We start from the raw sequence: 26509 nt of genomic DNA, 5'->3' as shown, positions 1-26509 counted from the left end.
TATCTCACAATTCTGACTTTTCTCACAATTGCGAGTTTACATCTTGCAATTGAGTTTTTTTTCTCAGAAGTGTGAGATATAAACTTGCAATTGTGAGTTATAGTCATAATTGTGTGATATACACTTGTAATTCTGACTTTTTTTGCAGAATTGCATGATATAAACTCACAATTGTGAGAAAAACTCACAACTCACAAAAGATTTAAACTTGTTATGAGAAATAAAGTCTGAATTGCAAGATATAAACTTTCAAGTTTCTATCTCATAATTTGAATTGCGAGAGTTTATATCTCACAATTCTGACCTTATAACATGCAATTGCTACTTAGTAAGCCAGAATTGTGAGATATAAACCTAACTTCTGAGAAAATAAAAGTCTTTTCTCCCCTAAGAATTGGACTTTATAACTAGATAGTTAGTTAGATACGTAGTTATATCTCACAGTTCTGAGAAAAAAGTCAGAATTGCAAGTTTATATTCCACAATTGTGAAAAAAAGAGTTTTTATCTCGCAATTCTGACTTTATAACTCACAATTGCGAGTTTATATCTCAAAAGAAAGTCAGAACTGTGAGGAAAAAAAGTCTGATTGGTGAGATAAAAATTCATAATTACTTTTTTAGTTTTTTATTCAGTGGCTGAAATGGCTTCTATATAATCCTCTTGATTTATGCTTAAAACAAGAAGAAAAACTATTTGGCAGTGCACTAAGACAAAAAACTTACAAAGAAACAAATCTTAATATTTATGCCATTTATCTTGCAAATTTTTATCTTGTTTTAAGGATGTTTAGTTACTCAAAAACCAAAGAAGAACTGATTAAGACATTTGTTTGCAGTGCAGCTAAAGCTGTTTAATGTCACTAGACTTGACTTAAGATCTCTGGAAACGTTTCCATACTGCTTTCACTATTCTGCACGTGGGTCCCAGCAAACAGCTGCCTACACCTGGCATTCAAACAATCACAGAACGTGCTGGAGTTCAGGTTTCAGACAGCGAGTCCGGCCCACCCCCACAACAGCAGCTCTCCTGCTGGGTTCAAGCAATAAGCCATCTGATTCACTTTGATTGCTCAAACACAGAGTCTTCCTGTGAGTGGCTGTGGTGTATTACCTTTTATGACCAGCGCATACTGTTTGGTATACAGTCAACTATTGGGAATGCGGCTGATAATTACTATGAATGGTCACGCTTATTATACGTACATAGCTCTGGATCACATAACCTGCAGAGGTTCGTTCTGTAATACAGTGTGTCAGTCATTCTCTACTTCGATCATAGAACAGGTTTGATAATGGATTATTACAAAATACTTAGTGGAGTTTTTTTTCACATATTCAGACTAGCATTGTAATGTCTCACTATTAGCCTATAAAGTAACTAAACAAAGAACTAAAAACTGAAGTTGGATGTAGAAATATAATTTTTGGCAAGTGGTAACTTTATGGCAACACTTAAAAATATTTTCTGATGGAAGAGGAGGCTAGAAAATTGGGCTGGAAAAGGAGCCCCACTGAGCAGTTTGTGTGAAGGTAAACTTCTGTATGTTTGCATTTGAGAGGCTACAGGCTACAGTTTTAGCCCTGGATTTCAACATGAAGGTGCTACATTTTGAGAGGTTTTTTAGTTTTGCTAGGTTCATTTAACAATAAAATTCTGTGAACAATAACATTTAAAAATGTGGGGTCTGAAGTAAGAAGAGTAAGAGTAAGAGTTTTCTTCTGCTTCTCAAAAATACAGAAAAAACAGTAATACTGTGAAATATTATTACAATTTAATATAATGTAAAATATTATTTATTCATGTGATGCAAAGCTGAATTTTCATCATCCATTACTCCAGTCTTCAGTGTCACATGATACTTTAGAAATCATTCTGATTTATTAACAGTATGCTGATTTATTATCAATGCTGCTTTATATTTTCTTGAAAGCTGTGATACTTTTTTCAGGATTTTGTGATGAATAAAGTAAAAAAGAACAGCATTTATTCAAAATAGAAATATATCTAAAAAAACAGACCCCAGACATTTAAACAATAGTGTATATTGTTTCAAAATATTCCTTTTTTAAATAAATGCTGTTCTTTTTTACTTTTTATTCATCAAAGACTCTGGAAAAAATTATCACAGGTTCCAAAAACATAATAATCAATCCGCACTAATCCATATTAATCTGTTTCCAATATTGGTAATAAATGAGCATATTGGTTTCTGAAGGATCATGTGACAATTTATTTTACAGTTTTTGAAAGAAGTGTATTATGCTCACAAATTAAGCATTTATTTGATGAAAAATGCTTTAAATATTACGATTAAATTAGCAGTTTGTATTTTATTATATTTAGTGTAATATAAAGTATGTAATATAAAGCAGTTGTGCAGCTTAATATTTTTGTGAAAACCATGATACTTTTTTCAGGATTGTTTGATGAGTGGAAATTTCAAAGTAACAATAAAAATATTATTGACTTTACTTTCACTTTTTAAAAAATTACTGAATACAAAAAGTATTAATTTTTTCAAGAACAAATAAATAAAATAAAAATAAATAAATCGATGAGTTCTCACTGACCCCAGACTTTTAAACAGTAATATACAGAATAGTATACATAAATGCATTACATAAATGCATTCTTGTTTTGTTATAAACATTGTATCCCGGTTCATCATTCGAATTTCTATGAAACATTTTAGTGCATGATGAACAAATAATGAATGTATAAGCAGTAAACTGTTTCAGTCTTACTTCAGCACACTCTAACTTTGCATTATTGATAACCTGGCGGAAGACAGATGAAAGACAGGTACCTTCTCAGATTTCCGTTTCAAAACACTGAGAACAAAAGCACTTAAAATCAGTTCAAGTCAGTTTTAAAGATTGGAATGTTTAGGAAACAACTTGTTCCATCTGGAAACCATTCTTAAAGGGATAGCTCATACAAATATTAATATTATGCCTTCACAATGACAATTTAATTTGTGAAAAATAAGAAGTTTAGCAGAATATCCATGTGAGTCAGCCTTTTAAATTGTAAAATGGGTAAAAAGCACAATATTATATTATATTCCAAGTCTTCTGAGCAGATTGGACAAATTTCGAATGACATCAATGACAAAAAAAGACGATAATGTAATTTCTTCTCCGGATTCAATCCAAAGATTCCCAGTTTAATTTGTCCTCCAGAACATTTGCTTTTGGGACACAAGATGCATAAAGGCTAGAGGAAACAGTATTGTGGTCTAAAGACAGAACTCTTTAATTTACAAAAGTCGGTTGGGCCTGCAGGCCTGCCCGCTGGGAACTCAGGAGGCCTGAATGCGGCTCTTGTTCTGGAGGTCTGGAGGCTGCGTCGAGGCCTCAGAGGAACTGCACTCTGCTCAGCTCTGGCCATGTGCCACAGTCTAACTGCTTCTAGCATTCTGTAACCCCTGCTACTTTAACTCAATAAGAACAAATCATGTTAAACTACAGCATCTGCTTAAGTACATCTAAACAGGCAATGTATGATTCTACTGTTGTATACGAGTATAAAAAGAATCTGAATGCTTATGTGCGGTGGGAAAAATCAGCGTACAGCTGTTATTGTGTGCGAATTGTTTACAGTTTGTGTGTCTGCAGTGGTTTGTCTTTTTAAATGGATCTAAGTTGTATTAATGGATTTAGTTACATAAATATAATGTTTGCAGATGTGGGATGAAATCAGATAATTCACGCCACTTAGGTTGGTGGTTTGACACATGTGGGTGGTGTAGTACTGCAGTGCACGGTACGTCATTGTAGTACATCAGTCTTGAGTTTGTTTAGAGTTCATTCAGAATATTTTGTTGGCAAGTAATATTTTAAAATGTATACTTTAGAAATCTAAATATTTTCAGGGCACGGCCGAATGATTTTAAACAGAACCGCAGTGCAGTTTTGCAGAACATCAGTTTGTCAGCACACAAATCCCAAGCCCAAACTATTTTTGTGTTTGTAAATCATGTTCTGTTGAATTTGCAGTCTGAGCTTGAAACCACATTTTAACAGCCTTGGTTTAATGCTCAATGTGAAGGCTGCGTTGTGGCAGTTAAGTAAACTGGCATTGTGATTGCCCTCATTTTTGTGGTTTTCAGAAACTATTTAGCATTTATGTGCTTTTAAAATAAAGCTCTGGATCATCTTGTTGCAGGAGATTGGGATGGAAATTATGAGTTGTAGATGGGAAGGCCAGAGGGCGATTGTTCTCTGAATGGAGGTAGTGTTTTTCAATAGCCCTTAAAATGTTTAAGTACAAATAATCACATGGCAATGAATATGGAATTAAGAGAGCTGCCTTGTAAGAAACCTTATAAGTGATCAAACTGGAAAGCCCTACATAGGCAACAACACTGCAAGACACTCTGCTTTTAGTTTCCATAGTTTGACCTTACAGTGTTGCTAATTTAACAGTAGATAGTAAGAATAAAAATACACAAATATTGGGTAAAATGATCAAAAGTATACTGAAAGTTTTTTTTTAAGCTAGATCCACATAGGACAAGTTGAGTGGATGGATGAATGAACCTTTTAATCAATACTTGTTAGTATGGAATAGAAAAAAGTTTATAATCCACAAGCTTGGGGTCTCTGAGAACCTTTCTAGAAACCATTTTTTGCTTTTATGTTTTCTCTTATGCATTTTTAAATCCACTTTTTGTGCCTTATTAGTTGGGCCATCCACGTTTCGATTAGGTTTCTACACTGGGTTAAAAACAATCATTTCTGGGTTATTTGGCAACCCAGCACAGGGTAAATATTGGACAGAACACATGCTGAGTTATTTTAACCCAGCCCTTCTGGGTTATATGCATTAACCCATATGCTGGGTTGTTTTTTGACAGTGCTGGGTCAGTCAACCACACTGTAAAAAACAATTTGCTGAGTCAACTTAAAATAATTTGTAACCTGGCTGCCTTAAATTTTTAAGTTCAGTCAACTCAAAAAAAAAGTTTATTCAACTTGAAATGTTAAATTATGGTAAGTGACAACTTAGATATTTGATTTGAATCAACTTAAAATTTTAAGGCAGCTGGGTTACTTACCCATCTGTTAAGTTCAGCAAACAGTACAACTTAACATTTCAAGTTGACTAAACTTATTTTAGTTGACTGAACTTAAAATTTTAAGGCAGCAGGGTAACAAATTATTTTAAGCTGACTCAAGAAATTGTGTTTTTTATTTTTTACAGTGCAGCTAAAGGCTGGTCATTTTCAAAAATGCACTCTAAAATCTGTTTTATAGGATTGTATACGGTATCCAGTATTTTTTATTCAATGTCAAGTCAGTCTTTTACAATCATAATTTACTCAAAAGCATTCAGTAAACATTTTTGGACCTGACAAGAGCCATTGGAAATCTGTGGGAAGAAAACTGCTACTGTTCCAGTTCATTAAATAATTTATCCACCTTATTTTTCCCGTAAGAGCGGGTTCGGCCGTTTGTACATTTTATGGGTCTGTGGCTTCCGGTCTTATCCGCATCCAACTATTTTTAGCTGTACAAAGCAGCTTGTTTTGCTGCATGATATTGCAATAGGTGCATCTTACCATATTATATTAATGTATTATCTTAATTTTGAGCACACAGGTTTGTAGGTTTGTAGTGCAAACAGTTTTACTGTTTAGTGCTCATTGTTATTCTTCTCGTTATTTTCCTATAGCGGCTAATGAACTGGAAGTGTCACCCATAGGCTTACTTCCGCAATGAAGAATAAGGTGGATATTCATGACCCAATTTATAGAGGGTTTGCACTTACGTCACGGTTTGGTCAGGTACCCGGATGTGCGGCCGTATTAGAGATACTCGGATGTAAACAACAGCATTGATTAATGTACTGCTGAATATATTGCTCTGCTAATTTAACCACAGAAAAAGCTGCTAAATCATATAGAGAGGGACTATAAGCAGGAAAGGGCACAATATTTTGACAAACTAAAGTTAATAGGTAGTAAAGATACATACACGCAGTATTAATTAAGATATCAGCCTAATATTTCACCTACCTGACAGGGAATGATAAGAACAAACATGAATGTTGTCAAGATTCTTGCCCTGGAAATCCTGGTTTAGTTTGGCCAACCACAAACGCCTTTGTTCCCCAGACATTTTTTTGCACTCTTCTCCTTGATTTGTTATAACTTTTGGCAGTCTATAGTACTCCAAATGTTTTTCCTGGTTCGACCGATTAACACAGCTGAAAACATGACAATAATTGACCACTTTTCAGCAGTAGTAATCAGCAAAATATGTGAGTTTCATTCGGTTTAGTGACATTGTTTACGTTCAGTGCTGCCAATATGGCCGACTGAGGACACGTTGTGAAAACACTCTAAGTTACATCAAAAACAGCTTTACCTCATGCCTTTACCTTGTCTGTCAGACATTTAAGTTTCAACTCGTCAAACGCATAGGATGGATAGTGCACTGGATCAGTAGCGCTCCTTTTGTAGTCAGTGGAGCACAAAGCAACTTTCTTTCATGACAGACAGCAATGTTGTGTCATGTTTCAGCCCTGGGTGCGAGTTCGTTTGGTGGTAGGTAAAACTTCTACGGTGGTGCCGGCACATCGTTCCCTTTGAGTGTAGATCCGGTGTTTCCTGCGTTTGTAGAAAGGTATCGTTCCAACAGACGTTGGCTGTGACGTACAATCGAAAAAAAATGAAAAAAATGTGAGTCTACAGATGTTTTACTATTTATACAGTAATAGTTTGACAGGAATACAATGTAATACGAACCTTAATTTCATTCAGGAAATTTCCTGTCAGTCAGGTTTTCTCTCAGGACAGAACACAGAATGGCCGTTGACAAATGTATCTGGTTTTAACCGGTTTCTCACAGCCATTGGGTTACACTGACCCAGCGCTGGTTAAGGTATGTGAGGGGGTTTATCATTTGTATTAACAGTGAAAGCTACCCAGCACATAGGTAAAAAATATTTAAAATAACCCAATAAAATGAGCCAACAAGCTAAACCCAGTGTTTGGGTTAAAAAAAATAACCCAGCATTTTAGAGTGTAGCTGCTGATTTAATATGTTTTGGATTTAGTTTTATTATTATATTCTTATGCATTACACCATAATACACCATGAGATGCTGATGCCATTGTGTTCAAAAACAGTTTTTTAATCAAAAAACCAACTCGCACCATTGGTTGAGCTTGAAGTTGACCGCTGTCAAGCGGTGGTTTAGAACCACAGTGTTTACACTCTTCTGGGAAATCAGCCTATGAATGGCTTACTGATAGTTGTGCCTCACATTAAATTGAGTAGGAGAAAGTGTTGTAACATTTAAAAGTTCAGCTTTAGCTTTAATGGCCACAGCAGTTCTGAGATCATCAGAAATTCTTTTAAAATACGTTTTTATTTGATTGGACACAAGACTTTCAGGCTCAAACACCTTCATAATGCTGACATGAAAACAACCTGAAAGAGCTCAGCCATGTGATCTGATTTTTAAAACAGATCCCTGTCTTTGATGGCTATGGCTTGGTGTTATAAAGAGAAATCCTGCTGTTTTTCTGCTTTTTACTGATATGGTCACTCACATCTGTGATTACTAGTGGCTTTCAGTTTATGGCCATTAGCGTATCTATATACTAGCGTATTTCTAAAAGCTGATTTGAAGTCTTTCTCTTCTATGAAAACTGAGAAGAATATTGATGACTCATCCTGTACTATACATGATTTTTGTTTAATTAAATACCAGCCATTGACTAGCATTAGCACATAGCCAATCATGTTGATAACTAAAGCTTATTATATTCAGTATGTCCTAAAATGTTCCGCTTCATAGCAGATATGTCAACACAGGATAGAAACTGCATTTATCAAGTCGTTTCATGGACACTTCAGTTGAGTAATTTATAAGGCACTTAACCTCTTAACCTCTGTCACACAGACCCCTTCGTGTTCTCAGCTCAGGATTCATGACCTGAGAAATAGTTTTGTCATTGTGAATCGTTCATATATCCTGATCTGGTGCAGGCGTGCCTAATCTCTGTAGATGGGTGCCTCCATTCCCACTTGCAAGTGAAACGGACACTTGTGGGGTTAGTGGCTGATGACAGAGCGTGAATTGTGGAGGGTTTGGCTTGTGGGACACAGGGTGCCCCATAATGGTCATCTTATCCCAGCCATCATATGGCCAAAGATGCCAGGCATTCCTCAGAGACTTTCCTCGTTCCCTGCTCCCCCAGCTAGAGTCTTGTGTGTCCCTGGTTCTTCGTTCTGGACTTCTGCCATAAGTGTAAGTCTTCCCCAGCGATACTTAACAACATAAATCTCTCTAGACGGTTCTTCACACAACATATCAAATCCTCATCCACTGGCACCTTCTCACCTTCTTGCTGTAGATCTTAAACCATTAAAGGAGTAGTTCACTTCCAGAACAAAAATTTGCAAATGATTTACTCACCCCCTTGTCATCCAAGATGTTCTTGTCTTTCTTTCTTCAGTTGTAGGGAAATTATGTTTCTTGAGGAAAACATTTCAGGAATTATCTCCATATAGTGGACTTCAATGGTGCCCCCAACTTCCAAAATGTAGTTTAAATGCAGCTTCAGATGACTCTAAATGATCCCAGCCGAGGAAGAAGGGTCTCAGTCATTTTTTAAACAAATTGACAATTTATACACCTTTTAACCTCAAATGCTTGTCTTTCTTTGTTCTCTGCAATGCGCATGCAAACTCTGTTAGTCTGTGTTATCCGGGTCAAGATAGGTAGGGTATGTCGAAAAACTCCCATCTCATTTTCTCCTCCAACTTCAAAATTGTCCTACATCACTGCAGAAGTACCGACCCAGCGTTTACCAAGTGAATGTGCAAAGCAGATCAAACGCCCTTTACAAAAAAAAGTAAAACAGCGATGTAGGATGATTTTAAAGTTGGAGGAGAAAACAAGATTAAACTCACATGATCATTCTTTAATATATATTATAAATTGGCACTTCAGTTGGCACGTATGTTGACTACATTGTTAGAATATTTATCTGTCATTGAATCATTCATTCAAGAGATTCGTTCAAAAACGCTGATTCATTTAGTAATGAAACAAGTTAAGTATTTATGAGTGAGTCACTGAATCATTCATATGAACATGTTTTGTAAATAACACATTCTAAAAAAATTAAAATATTTTAATAGACTGCAGGGTAATATGTTTTCTCAAAACCTCTACTAAATTACATGTTATTTTGCTTAGTTCAAAATTGTAGGAGAATCATGATCTCTATTTGAAACAAACAATTATGCAGATCTACAACTATGCATTACTGTTCAAAAGTTTGAATGAAAGAAATGAATACTTTTATTCAGAAAGGATGCATTAAAGTGACAGTAAAGACATTTGTAATATTATAAAAGATTTATATTTCAAATAAATGCATTGAATCTTCCAAAAAGTGACAGTTTCCATAAAAATATTAAGGAGCAGAACAGTTTTCAATAATAAGAAATCTTTCTTGAGCAGCAAATTGGCATATTAAAATGGTTTATGAAAGATCATGTGACACTGAAGACTGGAGTAATGGCTGTTAAAAATTGAGCAAATGATATTATGATTGTATGTGAGCTATCATTGTTTTCTGTTTATTTTTATTTCTAAACTTAGATTATTCTGTCACTCTTTATTCTGGGTGGGCAAATGCCACTCTGGCTATTGTGTGGTCTCGCCCCCTGCTCATGTTACGCAGTTTGTTCGAGCAAAGCAGGTGAAATGTCTTACAGCCTTCGTGGCAGTGCTATAAATTTGAGTTTACTGGTTTAAGTAGCTTAGAGGCAGATTTTAATAGTTACTGTAACTTTAAAAAACTTTTTTGTCATTCTAATATTAAATGCATTGCAAACATGCAAACTTCTGTGAATCAGTATATGCTTTTTAAGCTAAAAAAAACCTCTTGATCTTCAGTTCAAACATTCATGTCTGTTTTTTGATTGTGGACTTCCTTCCATCTTGGTGTAGCCCCCGGGGGACCTTTTACAGGCTTGCAGGGATCCATTTGCATCCAGGTTGTAAACAGCCACTGGCTCATGCTTGCTTTGAAGCCCTTCAGCTATTAGGCAGTGAACAGGGATAGATGTTCCTCAGGGAGCTGATGTTGACAAGGAAAAGCAGCTTCTTCTCTTTCTTCATTTACGCAATTAAATAATTTATGGGGTTTCCTGAAACACCAATCTGTGCTGATCACAAACATCTAAGAAGCCTTTTACGGCCTTTGTGAATGTCTCCTCCTTAGGCAGACGCAACAGCTCACAGTCTTGAGCCAACAGGAATGTGCTGTTTGAATCATTGAACCGCTTGAGATGTATCTTGGCATGAAGTATCCAGTGTAAATTTTTGTGAAAGACTTGAAGTGCAGTCAGTGTCTGATTCAGCGAGTGATGTAATAAACCCTCTGATCATCTCCATTTTGAGAGATTTGTAAAGATGTAGTGACAGCGTAATAGGCTTTTTGGGGACAGTCTAACAATGATTTACAATTTTCAAACATGCTTTTCTACTGAGGATGGTTTGGCAGGAGCTCATGTTATTCTTTTGATATTGCACTGCTGCATTACAATGGGTCACCAATACTTGACTCTTCAGTAGTAAACTGAGGTTTCTGTGTTTACACAAATGTGGGTCTAATAGATCACTCTTAGGAAATACAAAAATGTTTCTAAAAGCAATTTTATATACAGAATGGGTGTTTCTATAACTATTGGCACTTTTGGCCCTGTGGACTCTTTTAGAAACTTTCCACACTTTGACTGGTTTATTTAATGTGTCCATTAGCAGAAGGTTATGAAAATTCTCACCAGTGTCATTTCCTCCAAATTATGTGTTGTGTTTTAACAGCATTTTTTTGTTGATAATGGATGACTCCTGGAAGGCATATTTCATAGCTGTTATTATAAATGTATACACTGTTAATATTGTCCCACATTTTACAATGACAACATTACAGCTGGACTTGAAATGACGCACAAAAATATTTTGTTCACAAGTGATATTTACGGTTTTTCTTCATCTCACAAGTCTCGTGTTCATTCTCAAGCTTTTAGCTGACACTGTTGTCGCCTTGGTAGTCAGCTAACTTTTTGGGAAGTTTCTTTCAAACACTCTTCTAGTAGCGTTACAGTTTTTAAAAAATGCTTATACACAGTTTTTGGAACTATGACTCCATTTCTCAACACACAACATGCAAAATATCACATACATCTTGCAAAAGCAAACACTTCTTTGAAAACTATTTAACTCTTGGAAAAATGGTAAAGCAGCTCTAACAAGTTAATAGTGTCATTACACACCTAAACTCAGTTCAGTATTAATTCAGTTCAGTTGCATAACTGTAAAATTTATCGTTTGTACATACTGACTGTATATACAGTGTACAGTGCCTTGCGAAAGTATTCATACCCCTTCATTTTTTTTTTCACATTTTGTCAGGTTGCAGCCTTATATTAAACTGCTTAAAATTACTTTTTTCCCACATCAGACTACACTCCTTACACCATAATGGCAAAGCAAAAAATGGGTTTTTAACATCTTTGCAAATGTATTAAAAATTAGAAACTTATATTATTCCATTGCATAAGTATTTATACCTTTAAATGGGACAATTGAACTTTAGCTTAGGAGCATTCTTATTGCTTGTACATGTTACTACACTTCAAGTGAAATTAACCTGTGGCAAATTCAACTGAATGGGTATGAAAGGCACACTCGTCTTAATATAAGGTCCAACTGCTGAAAATGCATGTCAGAGCAAAAACCAAGCCCTAAGGTGAAAAAAAACAAAAAACAAAAAAACAAAAAAAAAAATCGCCTGTAAAGCTCAGAAACAGGATTTCATCAAGCCACACATCTGGGGAAGAGTTCAGAAAAAATTCTGCTGCATTGAAGGTTCACAGAAGCATGTAGTCTCCAGTACCCTTAATGGAAGAAGGTTGAAACAACCACAGCTCTTCCTAGAGCTGGCCTCCTGGCCAAACTGAGCAATTGATGGAGAAGGACCTTGGTTAGAGTGGTGACCAAGAACCTGATGGTTACTCTAGTTGAGCTCCATGATGATATATGCAGATGGGAGAAACTTACAGAAGGACAAACATCACTGCAACACTGTGTGGTGAGACTCAATCCTCTCCTTAGTGAAGACACATGAAAACTCACTTGGAATTTGCAAAAAAGCACCGAAAGGACCCTCAGACTCTGAGAAGCAAGATTCCGGTCTGATGAACCTCAATTCCATGCATCATGTTTGAAGGAAAGCAGGCACTGCTCATCACTTGCAGATTGCCATCCCAAAAGTAAAGTGTTCTGGTAGCAGCCTCATCCTGTGGGGCTGTTTTCCAGTGGCAGGGACTGAGAGACTCGTCAGAGTGGAAGAAAAGCTCAACACAGCAAAATATTGAGATAGCCTTAATGAAAACCCAAGTCTAGAGCATTCACAACCTCAGACTGGGCAGAAGGTTCCCCTTCCAACAGGACAATAACCCTAAGCACACAGAAAGAGTGGCTTATAGACAACTCTGTGAGTGGTACTTGCTTGAACCCAATCAAACATTTCTGGAGAAACCTGAAAATGTCTGCCAGCCCCCATCCAAGCTCACAGAGCTTGAGAGGTGAAGAGGTGAGGAGAAGAATGGCAGATAATTGCAAAATGTTAATGTGCACATCCTTTCACATCATACCTAAAAAGAGGCTGTAAAGGTGATTCAGCGAAGTACTGAGTTAAGGGTATGAATACTTATGCAATGTACTTGTTTCAGTTTTTATTTATTTAACGTGTTAGCTTAATTAACTAGTTATGAAAAATGAATGCTATTAAAATATTTTAACGCAGTTAATGCGCTTGCCCAGCCCCCAGATCTGTACATCATCTTATTTTTCATACAGTTGACTGTTGACAAATATGATGCAGGGCAACAACTCCATAAATGCAATAAAGATATTGGAGTACAAAAATGGCCCTGTATGGATTTTCTCTCATATTTATATAAATCATGTACCACACGATATCACATGGGCAGCAAAAGCAATATAACACCAGTGCTGATTTTGTCCCGATCTATCACAAGCTAAAATGTGATTTTATATAGTTTATTAAATAAGAAGTTGATATTGTGTTATATTGAAAAAAATTATATTATGTGTTCTTGCTCAGTTTTGCTGAGAACATACCTTTGAAGCCACAGCAGAATGCAGTCCGAGCAACTCAGCAGTGTTTAGTTTCTGAATGAAACCGCGTTTTGAACGATCGTGTGAATGACTCATTAAGACATTTACCGCCACCTGCTTGGCAGATTTAGTTTTTTATTTAGAGTGTCATTTAATTAAGGAAATATATTAATGAGAATAATTTTAACATTAAAGACATAGTTCACGCCCAAAAATTAAATAAATAAATTCTGTCATCATTTACTCACCCTCATGTGGTTTCAAACATTTCTTTTGTGAAATAAAAAAGACCGTTGGTAACAAAACTGTTTTGGTTACCATGAACAAAAAATACTGAAATGTTTCTCGAATTATCTTTTATGTTCCAGAGTTAACGTTAGGCCATTGCAGCCTAAATGTTTATGTGTAATACATTTTATGCTGAATCAAATAAAATATTTCTTTCTAAAGCTACTTTGTAATGTCTACTTGCTACTTTATCATTTAACACAAAAATAGCGTTAAATAATCTTTTGTGGGTATTTTCACAGTCAAATTTATTTTGCAATTAATATGCGATTTTAATCAATTTAAAATTGCAATTACATTTAAATCAACTGACAGCCCTAGTTTATATGTATGTAGAGTTACTAAAAACTTTTAGGAGCAAAATTGGTGTTTTTTAAATGAATATTTTAAAACGATGAAATAATGAATGAATAAGCAAATAAATTAATGAATGCGAGAATGACTGAATGATCTGACTGTTGATAGTTGTGTTGTAATTAATTTTCCTGATTAATTTTAAAACTTTAGGATAGAGAGTCTTGCTTCTGAAACCTCTGCATAAAAGCTTTTGAAAAGATAGAATGAAGCCATAATAAAAAACATGGTTTTAATAAAAATAGTTTTGATAAAAATCAAACTCTGGTACATAAAATTGCTTGAAGGAAGAAACACCCATATATAGAAGAGTACATTTATTGTGTGTTTTGTTTTTTGTTTTTAGAAGGGTGTTTTATAACTCAAAAGAATGATTCTGTGAGTTTTCTCCAGGTCAGACCAGTTCACTCTGTTTAGATAATTCTGGCGTTCAGAATACGGGACTTCCACTTTTTCTGTCATCACAACATTCCATTTCTAGAGATTAAAAGATGTTTAACTGAACTGCTTTTTTTTTATCTTTGAATGCAGTGTCTTTAATAGCCATCCCGCATACTTGTGTGTCACATGGTAAATGCCGCTGCTTTGGCACACAGGGCGGTTTGTGATGCAGAACCCAACATCATGCCACTTTCTAGTGCACCAAAAAAGGCATGGGCCGCTCTCTAGCGCTCCATCACGTCGGGTTACCGGCTATCTTTAGAGCTTAGATCAGCTTAACCAATGGGAGATCTCCATCGCATACCCCATACTTCTCAGAGCAAGTCATCACAATCAGTGCAGCATAAATAATGTCCTGCTGCTTGTTCCCATACCCCAGAAATCAGCAGCTATTTTTGCTGCTATTTTAGCGTGATTCGTCCGAGACGTGGGAAAAAGGGACGGAGGGGAAGTGGAGGTTCATGGGAGGATGCTTGGGGAAAAGTCCACAGAGATCACTGCTAATACACTCCAGAGATGAAGAGTTTTTTTATGTGTGTGAGCTCAGTCAGATGCTTTTTGTAAAACAAACAAGACTAAGTGCGCCGGCTACCCTTCTCGATATTGAAGGTTGTCGTGGGGGGCGACAGGCTGACGTGCCATGTTGTAGGTCGCCGGTGTGTGTGACACTCTGGGAATGTGAGATGGAGTTTAACAGCTGCGTTTGTATGTATTATCTCTCAGCTTGAGAGGAATAATAAAACACAGGCCGTCTCAGGCAGCGGTTACAGTACAGTACGGTTTTGCAAGGTCGTGTCAGCTCCAGTTTAGTCACTGTATGATTTTGGGTGTGTAATTAGTGATTATGTTCTCATTACTTTTACTTCGCCATAAAACTGCTGTAAAGATCTTGCGATAACATAAAAGCTTCATATGGCATTTGGCTCAGTCTGCTCTTTTTTAAGGCCTTCCAACAGTCTGTCCATGTCATTCAGCGGCCTGGGCTGAGGTACAGGAACTCCACTCTAAACCCATTAAAGCCTTTTAAAAGACACTCTGAACCTCAGGTCAATGCAATAATTAGCTGGGAAGAAGTTCCTGACGTTTGTGCTTTAATAGGGAGTCCTGTTCAACTTCATAGCACACCTGCTGTCTCTTTACTCTTATGTTTGACGGACAGCATACTGAGATGTTTGTGTTACTGGTGAGGATGCATATACCTAGACTGGCTTTCATTCACATGATAAAAAGGCTTGGAGGTTGCTTTTAAGTTTTTAAGTCTTGTCCTATAGAGATAAGCTTATTTTTGTTAGGCTAGCCTGAATCTTGAACTCATGAATTTAAACTAGCAGTGGCTGTCTCATTCAGAATAGTGTGTCAGACTGGTATTGGTGCGTCTCAAATTATTGAAGAATGAAAGGTGTCTGGGATGGTTTGCTATTTGTAATGCGATTTTATTTATTTATTTATTTTTTTTGGTAATTTAGTTAAAAACCCCTTGTACAACAGACTTTTAAAAAAGTTGCTAGTGTATTGTTTTATTTATGAACCATAAAGCTAAGTAACACATTTTAATAATAATAATAATAATAATATTAATAATAATACCTTAAAACTCAATTATAACACTTTAAATCTAAATCTGTTTATAAAATGTTTAAATTAAGACAAAATATATATTTATATATTAGAATTATATTTAAAAAGTGCACTAATTTTTGTTATTTTGTTTTATTTACATATTTTTGTTAAAAATGTAACAAAATATTAATTTGTTAAAGTTTTATGTATTAAAAAATAATAATAATGCAATACATTAAAACGTTTTTTTAAAGAACGGAATGTTTTAATTTAGAAAAATATATATTTTATCTTGGTAAAGTTTTATGGATTAAATTTAATAATAAAAATAATTCATTAACATGTTTTTAAGACAATAATTAGACGCTTAGAAATGTTTTAATTTAGAAAAAAATATATATTTATAAACTATATATTTAAATACTCTGCACTTATTTTATAGTTTTGTTTTATTGACATTTTTGGTAAACTTTAAATAAAAATATGATCTTGTTAAACTTTAATATAATAATAATATAATACAATTCATTAAAAATGAATTATAAAAATCAATTATAAGACTGTTTAAATCCACTTATAAAAATGTTTTAATTTAAAAAATATATATATTTATAAACTATAATTATATTCAAATACTCTGCACATTTTTATTATTTAGTTTTATTGACATATTTTTGGTAAACTTGTAATAAAATATGACCTTGTTAAACTTTTATGGTTTAAATTCAATAATAATAATTGTCAGTAACACAGATAACACATGACAGTGTGTATGTGTAGCTATGTTATCATCATTCACAGCCTTTTTTTTTTTTTATGTAATTAATTAATTAATTTAATTTTATATACCTTTTCATTTAACCATACTATGACAGACAAGACCGGGGGACAGAGAAAACAGGAGAGAAAAAAAAAAAAAAAAAAAAAAAAAAAAATTGGGGAGAAAGTCAACAGAAGAGGGGGAGAGAGAGAGAGAAGGAAAGAAAAAGAGAGGAAGAGAGGAGAGAGAGAGAAAAAAAAAAAAAAAAAAAAAAAAAGATAATCTGCTTCCATACCTGCTGACAAAAAGAGAAAACAACAGAAGACACAACAGCAGAGAAACTGCAGCAACAACCAACATCTATATGAATCACAGTGTATACTAAATGTTAAATGTTATTGTGCAGCACACATAACTAATATTACAAAATGTGTTTTGAAGCGACAGCAGATCAAGACAGTGTGTGTCTGTGAGCACCTGTTTTTACACCAATGTGAATGCTTGTGTGTACACCTGTGTGCACACCTGTGTGTGTGAGCGCGTTTGTGTTCATAAGGTTCTTCTATGTAAATGTTTAATAGTGTGTGTGGGGAACCGCAGCCCCGCCCCGCAAGGTATGAAGCAGACATGGGGGAGACCCGGGCCCCGAACATCCGGAGGCCCCCCCTGGCACGAGAGTCCCAGGAGAACCACCGCAGAGAAAACCGCGGCCCCCACCCAGAAAAGGGCAGAGGAGAGCCCGGAGGGGGATCATCCGGCAGCCACCATGCAGACGTCCCAGGGGGCCGCGGCGGCAAGCCCGCAGGCTCCGCCGGCAGCCGGCCACACCAGAGCAGACCGGCCCCTGGGCCCGGCGATCCAAGGCCCCCCACCCCCTAGCCAGGGCCCAGCAAAGCCAGGAGGGCCAGGCCCCGCCAAGCGACCGCCGAGAGTGGGCCAGCGCTCACCCGAGCATCCCGCCCGGAGCGAGTCCTCCACCGGCAGGGCGTGGTGGTGGGGTGGGGGGGCCTGAGATGATGAGTGAGATGGAGTTTAAGGCCTAACCTGCCACATGGACATAGACAAACAGGCACACATATACTCAAGCATACGTTCCCACCCTCATGCACACAACAAATATTCACGCACTCGCCCCACATGTAGACACACAAAAATGGACACGGTACCCACAATCACACTCCCCATTTGTACTCTATACTCCTGGATCCAGGCACCACTACCCCCAGAGGGGCAATCAGCGCCAGCTCCCGGAGCTGAACCCCTTCACTCTGGCGTGGAGACAGGAAGACCACCCCGGTTCCCCGCAGCAGCAGAGAAGACCACCAGCCCAGACCCCGACCGGATGGCCAACTCGTCCTCACAGCCCCCAGCCCTGGACAGAGAACAGAGAACAGGGGTGTGAGAAAAAAAAAAAAAAAAAGGAAGACCCCATGCCTCACCTCACCCGCTCAAATGTAGTGTTGGTGTGTGTTGTTCTAAAGTGCTTTAAAACAGGGGAGGGGCAAGACACTAACCACCCTCCGCCAGCTTGCGTCAAATCGGCCCCTCCCCAAGAGCCCTCAATGTCTATGTGTAACTTAAAATTGAGAAGTGGGCACCGGCACCAGAGAGAAGGCTGAATGAACAGACCGCCCCCTGGATGCCATTCAGTGTGCCCACCCCCAAGGCCCTATATGTATGTGTCATGTGACAGTAAGTAATGAGAGTGTCTAAGTTGTGATGTATGATTGGGATGCAGGTGGCCACGAGGAGACAGAGGAGTACCACCTCCCCTGCATCCCAGCGACACACCCGCACCCCAAAACCCTACCTGTATGTTGGTGTGATGGAGCGGGAGAAGGGAAGCATTAGGGATGGGGAGGAAATCATTGGAGGGGGCAAAGTACCCCCCTTTGGAGCCAGCTCCCCCGCTGACCCCCATAGGCACCCGCGTTGCCCCAAATCTGCCCAGGGCAGGGGGCCCAGGCCCATCCAGACCAGGGCCCACGGCAGCTCGGGGCGGCCCACCAGACCCCACAGCAGAGGAAAAAACTACCCCCACCCCATCATTCAGACAACTCCCAGACTACAGAAGGCAATAGACACCCAGGTTAAGCCCGTCCTCCGCCTATATTGGTCCCCCCCCGCAGAGTGGATACTGACAGATGGTAATGACGTCCCTACCAGCTAAAGAGGCCACCGGATCCACCGACGCGTCAAAGGCCCCCACACCAGGGCCGAGCCCAAGCGCATGCACCAACCCACGCTCCCGGCGGCACACCACCCAGGACCCAAGCCCCCAGGCCCAGCCGGAACCCCAGCCCGGTGGCAGAGCGGCCCCAGAACCCCAAGCCCCCGGACCTACTCCGGAGCAGTACGGCCGCCAGGCCGGCAACCTACGTCCGCCGGCACAGGCCTCCCCAGCAGCGCCGCATGCAGCCGCCAGAAAAACAACACCCAAGAGCCACCAACACCCCATCCAGGCCAGGACCGCAGCCCCAGCGCCGAACCCCCCCAAGAAACCCACCCCTAGGGAACTCCCAGATGCCCCCAGCCCATATGGCCCCCCCCCACGCCAACAACAAAGACCAAAGCCGGACAGAACCGTGACCCCCACTCACACTAGGTGATGGAGCTGATCAAAGGAGCCCAGAGAGATTGATCTAATGTGGCAGCAGAAGCTGTTTCAAGACTAATATAGTCCAACAAACGATCTCTATATTGGTTGATATTAAGATTATTTTTATTTTTCCAGTTCATGAGGACAGTCTTCTTAGCAATGCATAAAGCGGTGTAAGCCATGTGGATTGAGTTACCTTCTGTAGTGACACCATCTAGGTCGCCCAACAAGCAGACTGACGGAGAGGCTGGAATGGAACATTTAAGACACTTTGATAAGTCTTCACAAATCCTGTACCAGAACCTCTGAACAGGTGGACAGAACCATAAAGCGTGAAATGAGCATTTCTAAATCAAGATTTTTCATACATATTTTGGTTGATTTAAAAACTCTTCATTTATAAAAAAATATATAAAAATCTCAGCTGTGGAGTGCTTTATTTTTGATATTTTGTTTTAGTTGTCTGTTTTTGTTAAAATTGAAATTAAATAAGTTCTATGAATTTAATTGATCAGACATGTTCTTTGATGATTAAAACCTTACTAATGACTAAAATGGATTTGAATGGGTTAAATGGAAACATTATTTTTTGCTGTGGTTGCTAATCAGTATAATATGTTGCTATAATTGCATCGGCCTACTTTGAAGTGCTGTATTTTTAGTAATGAATGTCTGTGTCTGAGTCACTGCATGTAACCTCACTGGCATGATATGGAACCATTTCATAGTGTCAGTCACGCCTGATACACTGCTGACAAGCAGGACATGTCAGCTAACCCTTGTATTCGTTGCATGAAGTGATGTACAAGGAAATATTGTCTTTTAGGTAGGCTTGCTGTAGGCACAGTCAATCTCCTGTCTGTTGTCCCATAACAGAAATCATCGCCCTTGGCAGCAGAACGTCAGCTAGCACAAGATAATCTGTAGGGCCAAATAAACAACCCTATTAAAACAACTTGTGCAGCATTAGGTATTAAACAAACATCTGTGTGATTTGTGAAGAAAACCAAATGAATCAAAGGATGTGGTAGCTTATACTCAGAGCTGCTGTAGGCCGCCAGCGTTTGTTTATACTGTAACTCTGTGGAACGTCCTATAAATAAAGAGTGTGATGATTGATATAGTGGCTCCAGCACTTCAGTTTTCACTATGCAGCTGTGAGAGTTTTTGTATGCTTATGAATAAAGTCAGCTCTGAAGAATGGGAGCATGACATGCATCTGGAATCCACAGGAGACAATTGAAAAACAGGTGGTTAATCCATTAACAGTAATAATACATTAACATTGTCAATTTCTGGTCCCTATATGGTTGTGCTGGAGCTGAGGGTTGTGAGGGTCATAGGGAGAATGGAGTCAGATTTTCTGTGTTCAAAATTGAATGTTTGGGAAGAAAGCAATCGGTTATTTCCCGTTTCTAGGCCCAGTTGTGCTTGGCTGCCCTCAAAGGCTGTTTTCATACAGATTTCTTTAAGATTGCAGACTTGAGCTCATTATGAAAAAAATATGACATGTTTGAGTGTGTAACTGTTGAACTGTCACAAAAGGTCCGTTATCAGTTCAGATAAGTTCAGATATCCTATATAGCACTGGAATATGTTGAACAAAGATAAATGTCACAATTATGTATCAAGAAAACTCAAATCAAGAATTATTTTTGTGATGGTCAATAACAGATGAATGGCCAATATTAAAATGTTACATTATCTTGTCAAAATAAAATAGGCTAAAGACTAAAATCTGTTATTTTACATGAATTTAGGCATCATAGAATTATACTGTACTGTATGAAAAATGGATATTTCTATTTCAGATTTAGTAACGATTGTTTAATGATGTTAATTATCCTCCAGAGAACCAAAGAAAAAAAAGTTATGGAAATTTCCTTTTTTTTTTTTTTACATAAACATATGGCATTTTTTTTAAATAATATGTATTTTATTTAATAATTAATAATATATGTATTTTATTTAATATTTAATTATAAATTAAATAAATATCTAATTATAAATATATTAAGATATTATTATATGTCCTATGTAGAGTACAGTTTTTTTTTTTTTTTTTGGGTACCAGTCAATTTTTAGATTCTAGGCAAGAATTGCCTTCCCTAAAACAGATATGGGAATAATAGTTGAAAAGATTTTTAAAAAATATTTCTGTTTTGTATTTTGAGATAATGAGATAATATCATGCAGTCTTGACTTTATAACTCGTAATACTGAATTGTGGGATATAAACTCAGAATTGCAAAAGAAAAAGTCAGAATTGCAAGATACAAACTATCTACAAGAAAAAAGTCAAAATAGTTTTTATCGATCTTTATCTCGCAATTCTGACTTTATTTTTTTTAAACTGTGAGTTTATATCCTGCTATTCTGACTTTATAACTCACAATTGTGAGTTAATATCTAACAATTCTGAGCAAAACATCTGAATTGAGAGATATAAACTCAAATTTGCAAGAGAAAAATTCAGAATTGCGAGATACAAGCTCGCATTTGTGAGAGAAAAAAGTCAAAATTGTTTTTATCAGTTTTTAGCTCACAATTATGACTTTATTTGTCGCAATTGCAAGTTATATCCCGCTATTCTGACTTTATAACTTGCAATTGTGAGAAAAAAGTCTTGTAAACACAATTTCAGGAAAAAAAGTCTGAATTTTGAGATAAAAATGCATAACCCTTGAATTCAGTTGGCGAAAACGGGCTTCCATAAACCTCTATGTTTGCGTCTCAGCAGTGTTTTTGAGTTGTTCTTTTTGAGCATTAGATGTGGCAAAGACTATCTGAATAAGAGCCAGTCCAATTAAATATAACTCATAAAGTATCAAAATACTGGGCATCCTATTAGAAAATAGAGACTTCCATGTGTGTAATTGTGTTAAGGCGTTGCATCTGTAACTTCCTGGCGGCCGCTGTTCTCTTAGTGTGCAGTCAGGATTTCATGGGGTGATTTCTATTGTCTGAGAATACAAAAATCATTCTTTAATTTGAGACTAGGACTCTTTTTCTTCTCTAACAGTGACAGGATGTGCTATTTTTGTTGTTGACTTTGTGTGACGGAACAGCTGCTTGGTTTTGGCCTCATCTGGGACTTGTAGACATGTCTCACAGCTTTACTGGGAAATGTGTAAACCTTGAGTTGTGTCTTCCTCTTCTGGTTGGAAACCCTGGCAAAAACTTCGGCTTTATTGTTCAGACGTCCAGGTTTTGTCCAGCACCGGTGCTCTGAAAGGAAAGAAGAGATTATATTAGAAGGCTGCTCAATAGACTGATGACACAGAACAACCCATGTGCAATGGCTATCTGCACTCCAGACTGTGAAGACACCAAACTGTCAACAGTGACTCATGGGCACATTATAAGCTCTCACTTCCTTTTTTGGCCATTCTTTTTTGTCTGAGAGCTTTTCCATGCTTAAAGAGTGACATGCTGAGTGTGTCTGAGTTTCTTAACTATAATTGAAGCTTGTTATGATGTTCCGCATGATTGCTGCTATGGCATCTTGGCAGACTTTCATTTGTCCGCAGATTTTTCTTAGCTGGGGCAAGATATTGGGAGTTCACTGTTATTTTTTGCTATCTGTTTCATTTCATCTCTGTAATATGTGAGGTTTTAATCACAGGAAATGCTAGTTATTATGATGCCTAGATGTTTATGCTTACAGATGTTTACAGATTTGCTGAAAGGTGAATCTTGAAATGCTTTTATATACAATACCATGCAAAAGTTTGGGTTTTTTGAAAGAAGTATCCTATACTCACCAAGGTTACATTTATTTAATCAGAAATACAGTAAAATTGTGACTTTTTTTCTCAGAATTGCGAGATTATATCTAGCAATTCTGACTTTCTAACATGCAATTGTGAGTTATTAAGTCAGAATTGTGAGATATAAACTCGCAAATCTGAGAACGTATCAGACTTTTTCCCCTTAAAAATATCTCCATTGTTTGTACAGTTGCTTAAAATGCATGAAGTGCTTGACTTTTTGAAATGTAAGGCCTGGAAAACTCTTGAAAATGGCAATAGTCCTGAAGAGGTACTTGAAAAGTGCTTGAATTATTGAAAGACAATGGATCTATGAAATAAGTGTTTAATTTTTGTAATAAGCACATATCTTTTTATGCAACATTCATGCAATTTAAAAAAAAAAACATGCTTTTTTTTTTTTTTTTTGCCTATTTCAGTTAATGTCATAAAACTATCGAGCTAAACCAGTAGTAGTACTAACAGTGCCGTGTAAACATGGCTGAAGATGCAAAAAGAGGAACAGATGAACCAAATCTATTTAGTGAGTCATTTAAGCATTCAAACTCCTGACTTCTTTTCATTTCAAGCGGTTCACTAGCAAAAAACAGATCAAATTAAAAGAGCCATTCATTTTCGAATTTCAACATCACTTGTAATGATTTTAAAAACTTTTGAAAAACCAATGCATTGCAGCATGATTCACTGTTTCAAGCGCTTCAATCGGATCACGAATCATTTGATTCAGATCGGGCTTCAAATCTCGTATTGTGAATCATTTGATTTAGATCAGGACTTTAGAATGGGTTCATGAATCAGTTCATTTAGGTCGGAACCTTAAGTTGTGTATCGCAAATCATTTGATTTAGATCGGAACTTTGCGCATCGTGAATCATTTGATTCAGATCGGGACTTCGGAGTGCGTATCAAGAGTCATTTATTTTTTTGATTGCAACTGCAGAGAGGGTTCTTAAATCATTCAGTGAATTTAATGATTCGCGATTCACAAACTGTGCTCCGAGTCCTGAAATGATGGTTCGCAAATGATAATTCAGATCGGGGCTTTGGAGCATGGATTGCGAATCATTTGATTTAGATTGGGCTTCAAATCTTGTATTGCGAATCATTTGATTTAGATCACTTCGGAGTGGGTTTCGTGAATTATTTGACTTAGATCGGAACTTTGTGTATCACAAATCAATTGATTTAGATCGGAACCTCAAATCAAGTATCGTGAATCATTTGATTTAGATCAGAACTTCAAGAGAGTTCTTGAATCATTCCACAAATTTAATGATTCATGATTCGCAAACTACACTCCGAGTCCTGATCTGAAATAGTTCACAAATCATTATTCAGATCAAGACTTCGGAGCGGGTTTGCAAATCATTTGACTTAGATCAGAACTTTGCGTATTGCGAATCAGTTCATTTAGGTCAGAACCTTCAGTCGCATATCACGAATCATTTGATTCAGATCGGGAATTTGGAGTGCGTATCAAGTATCATTTGATTTAGATTGGAATTTTAAAGAGGGTTCTTGAATCATTCTGTGAACTGAATGATTTGCGATTCACAAACCATGCTCCAAGTCCTGATGTGAAATGATGGTTGGCAAATCATTATTCAGATCGAGACTTTTGCTTTTGATTTAGAAGCATTTGATTTAGATTGGGCTTCAAATCTTGTATCGCAGATCATTTGATTTAGATCAGGACTTCGGAGTGGGTTCATGAACCATTTGACTTAGATTGGAACGTTGTGTAACGCGAATCAGTTAATTTAAGTTGGAACCTTAAGTCGCTTATCGCAGATCATTTGATTTAGATTGGAACTTTACGTATCACGAATCATTTGATTCAGATCGGAACTTCAGAGCGGGTTCTTGAATAATTCTGCAAATTGAATGATTTGCTATTCGCAAGCTGCGCTCCGAGTTCTGATCTGAAATGATGGTTCACGAATCATTATTCAGATCAGAACTTCGGAGCCTGGATTGTGAATCATTTGATTTAGATTGGAATTTCGGAGCAAGTTCGCAAATCTTTTTTGTTTTCAGATTTTTTTCCTTAAACAGTAGAAAACATCAAACCATAAGTTAGATCTCTGATTAAAGTCCTTGAATATCAAAAAAGTAGTCCTGGAATTTCATGTTACAGTGTCTGTACGAACCCAGTATCTCACAATTCTGAGAAAAAAATATCAGAACTGTGAGATAAAAAGACCTTTTTTTTTTTTTTAATACATTTTTTTAATTCAGTGGCAGAAACCATAGAAAAGAGTAGCATCTATATAAAACAAAAGTCTTTTCTATCATTACAAATGCCTTTACTGTCACTTGTTTTTGCATCCTGAATAAAAATATTAATTTCTTAAAACCTACATATAAATTACATTGTGCAAAACAGCATGCCTGTTCAACAAGGGCAATATTTTATTGGTGCATGCTAAAACTAAACCACCACTACTAAAATATCAAAGATATCAAAGCTTTAGTTAATATTGTTCTGAAAACAAGATGATTTGTTTTATCACCACATGAGAAACAATGCATGATAGATACTTTGGTCCTACCTTTTGTGCTCATTGATCAAGGTGAATGTTTAATGGCATCAACAAAGAACGTCAGCCTTACGTTAATGTCGCTAATGCACAGGAAATGCCTTTGTTGGAAGAAACTAATCAGATTTCTGTAATGTGAAAGCATTCTTCATACTCACTTATCCCCTTGTGGTGCCCACAGGACCACATAGAAGCCAGAAAGGCCATTTACAATATATTTGAAAGGTTACTGAGGAGCACTGGTGAAAAATCAATTGGAAATGTGAATCTGAATTATACACCCTCTCTGTAAAGTGTGTTATCATGGAACAAACAAACAGCATGTTGGAAGGACTAGCAGATGTCTTTTGAATAGTTTCATCCTCCTCATGATTCACAGAGCTTTAGGATGCTTTAAGGGAGAGAACAGCTCATTTCTGACAAACAGTAGGTCACTTATTCTCTAGATAAATCGAGTCTTTCTTCCTCCTGTGACATGTGGGAATGCTACACATGAATTTGGACATGGGTGGGCTTTGTGAATTCCACTCATAATATCTTCTCCCTCAAGTGCTTTGCTCCCACTACATTGGGCATTTGACATGGGAACATGGGTGGCGTGGTCCAATCAGAAGTGGTCTTCCCTATGCCCTATTTCCTGTTGTGGGGTCACTCCATTCAAAGGATATTATCAAAGGGGCTTAGACATCACGAAATCTGTCTAGCAAATGTGGACCCTTGTGCTCAACAGATTTGACTTGATTTTGACAGTATAATGTACAGGTCTGTTGACAAATCTGTGTGTTGATGTTTTTTCAGCATGGGCCGTGGTGGATGTGAGCATGGAAGACCGGGTGGATGTATCTTTAAAAGGCCAGGCTGAAATTCCCTGTCTGTACAATCTGAAGGAACCAGCGAAGATTATAACTTGGTTTACGGTGAGAAACAGGCACATTCACATTCACACTTTACATTATTTTCATTCACAAATATAGCTAAATGAGTAATTATTATGAAAAAATGCCTGGGTTTACATCAGTGGC

The 26509-nt window shown here is 37.2% G+C and overlaps 1 protein-coding gene across 3 annotated transcripts in view; it reads left to right on the top strand.

Moving 5' to 3' along the window:
* The window catches only part of mcamb (melanoma cell adhesion molecule b), a 50084-nt gene that overhangs the window by 7556 nt on the left and 16019 nt on the right, over positions 1–26509 (top strand). For all 3 annotated transcript variants that reach the window (XM_051129587.1, XM_051129588.1, XM_051129586.1), the window contains exon 2: positions 26286–26404. In XM_051129587.1, coding sequence (XP_050985544.1) covers positions 26286–26404 — 119 coding nt within the window. The remainder of the gene's footprint in view (positions 1–26285; positions 26405–26509) is intronic.

The sequence above is a fragment of the Labeo rohita genome, chromosome 15 (assembly GCF_022985175.1).
Source record: "Labeo rohita strain BAU-BD-2019 chromosome 15, IGBB_LRoh.1.0, whole genome shotgun sequence".
Classification (NCBI taxonomy): domain Eukaryota; kingdom Metazoa; phylum Chordata; class Actinopteri; order Cypriniformes; family Cyprinidae; genus Labeo; species Labeo rohita.
The sequence above is the reverse complement of the archived record's forward strand: the minus strand, read 5'-3'. Positions and strand labels throughout refer to the sequence as shown.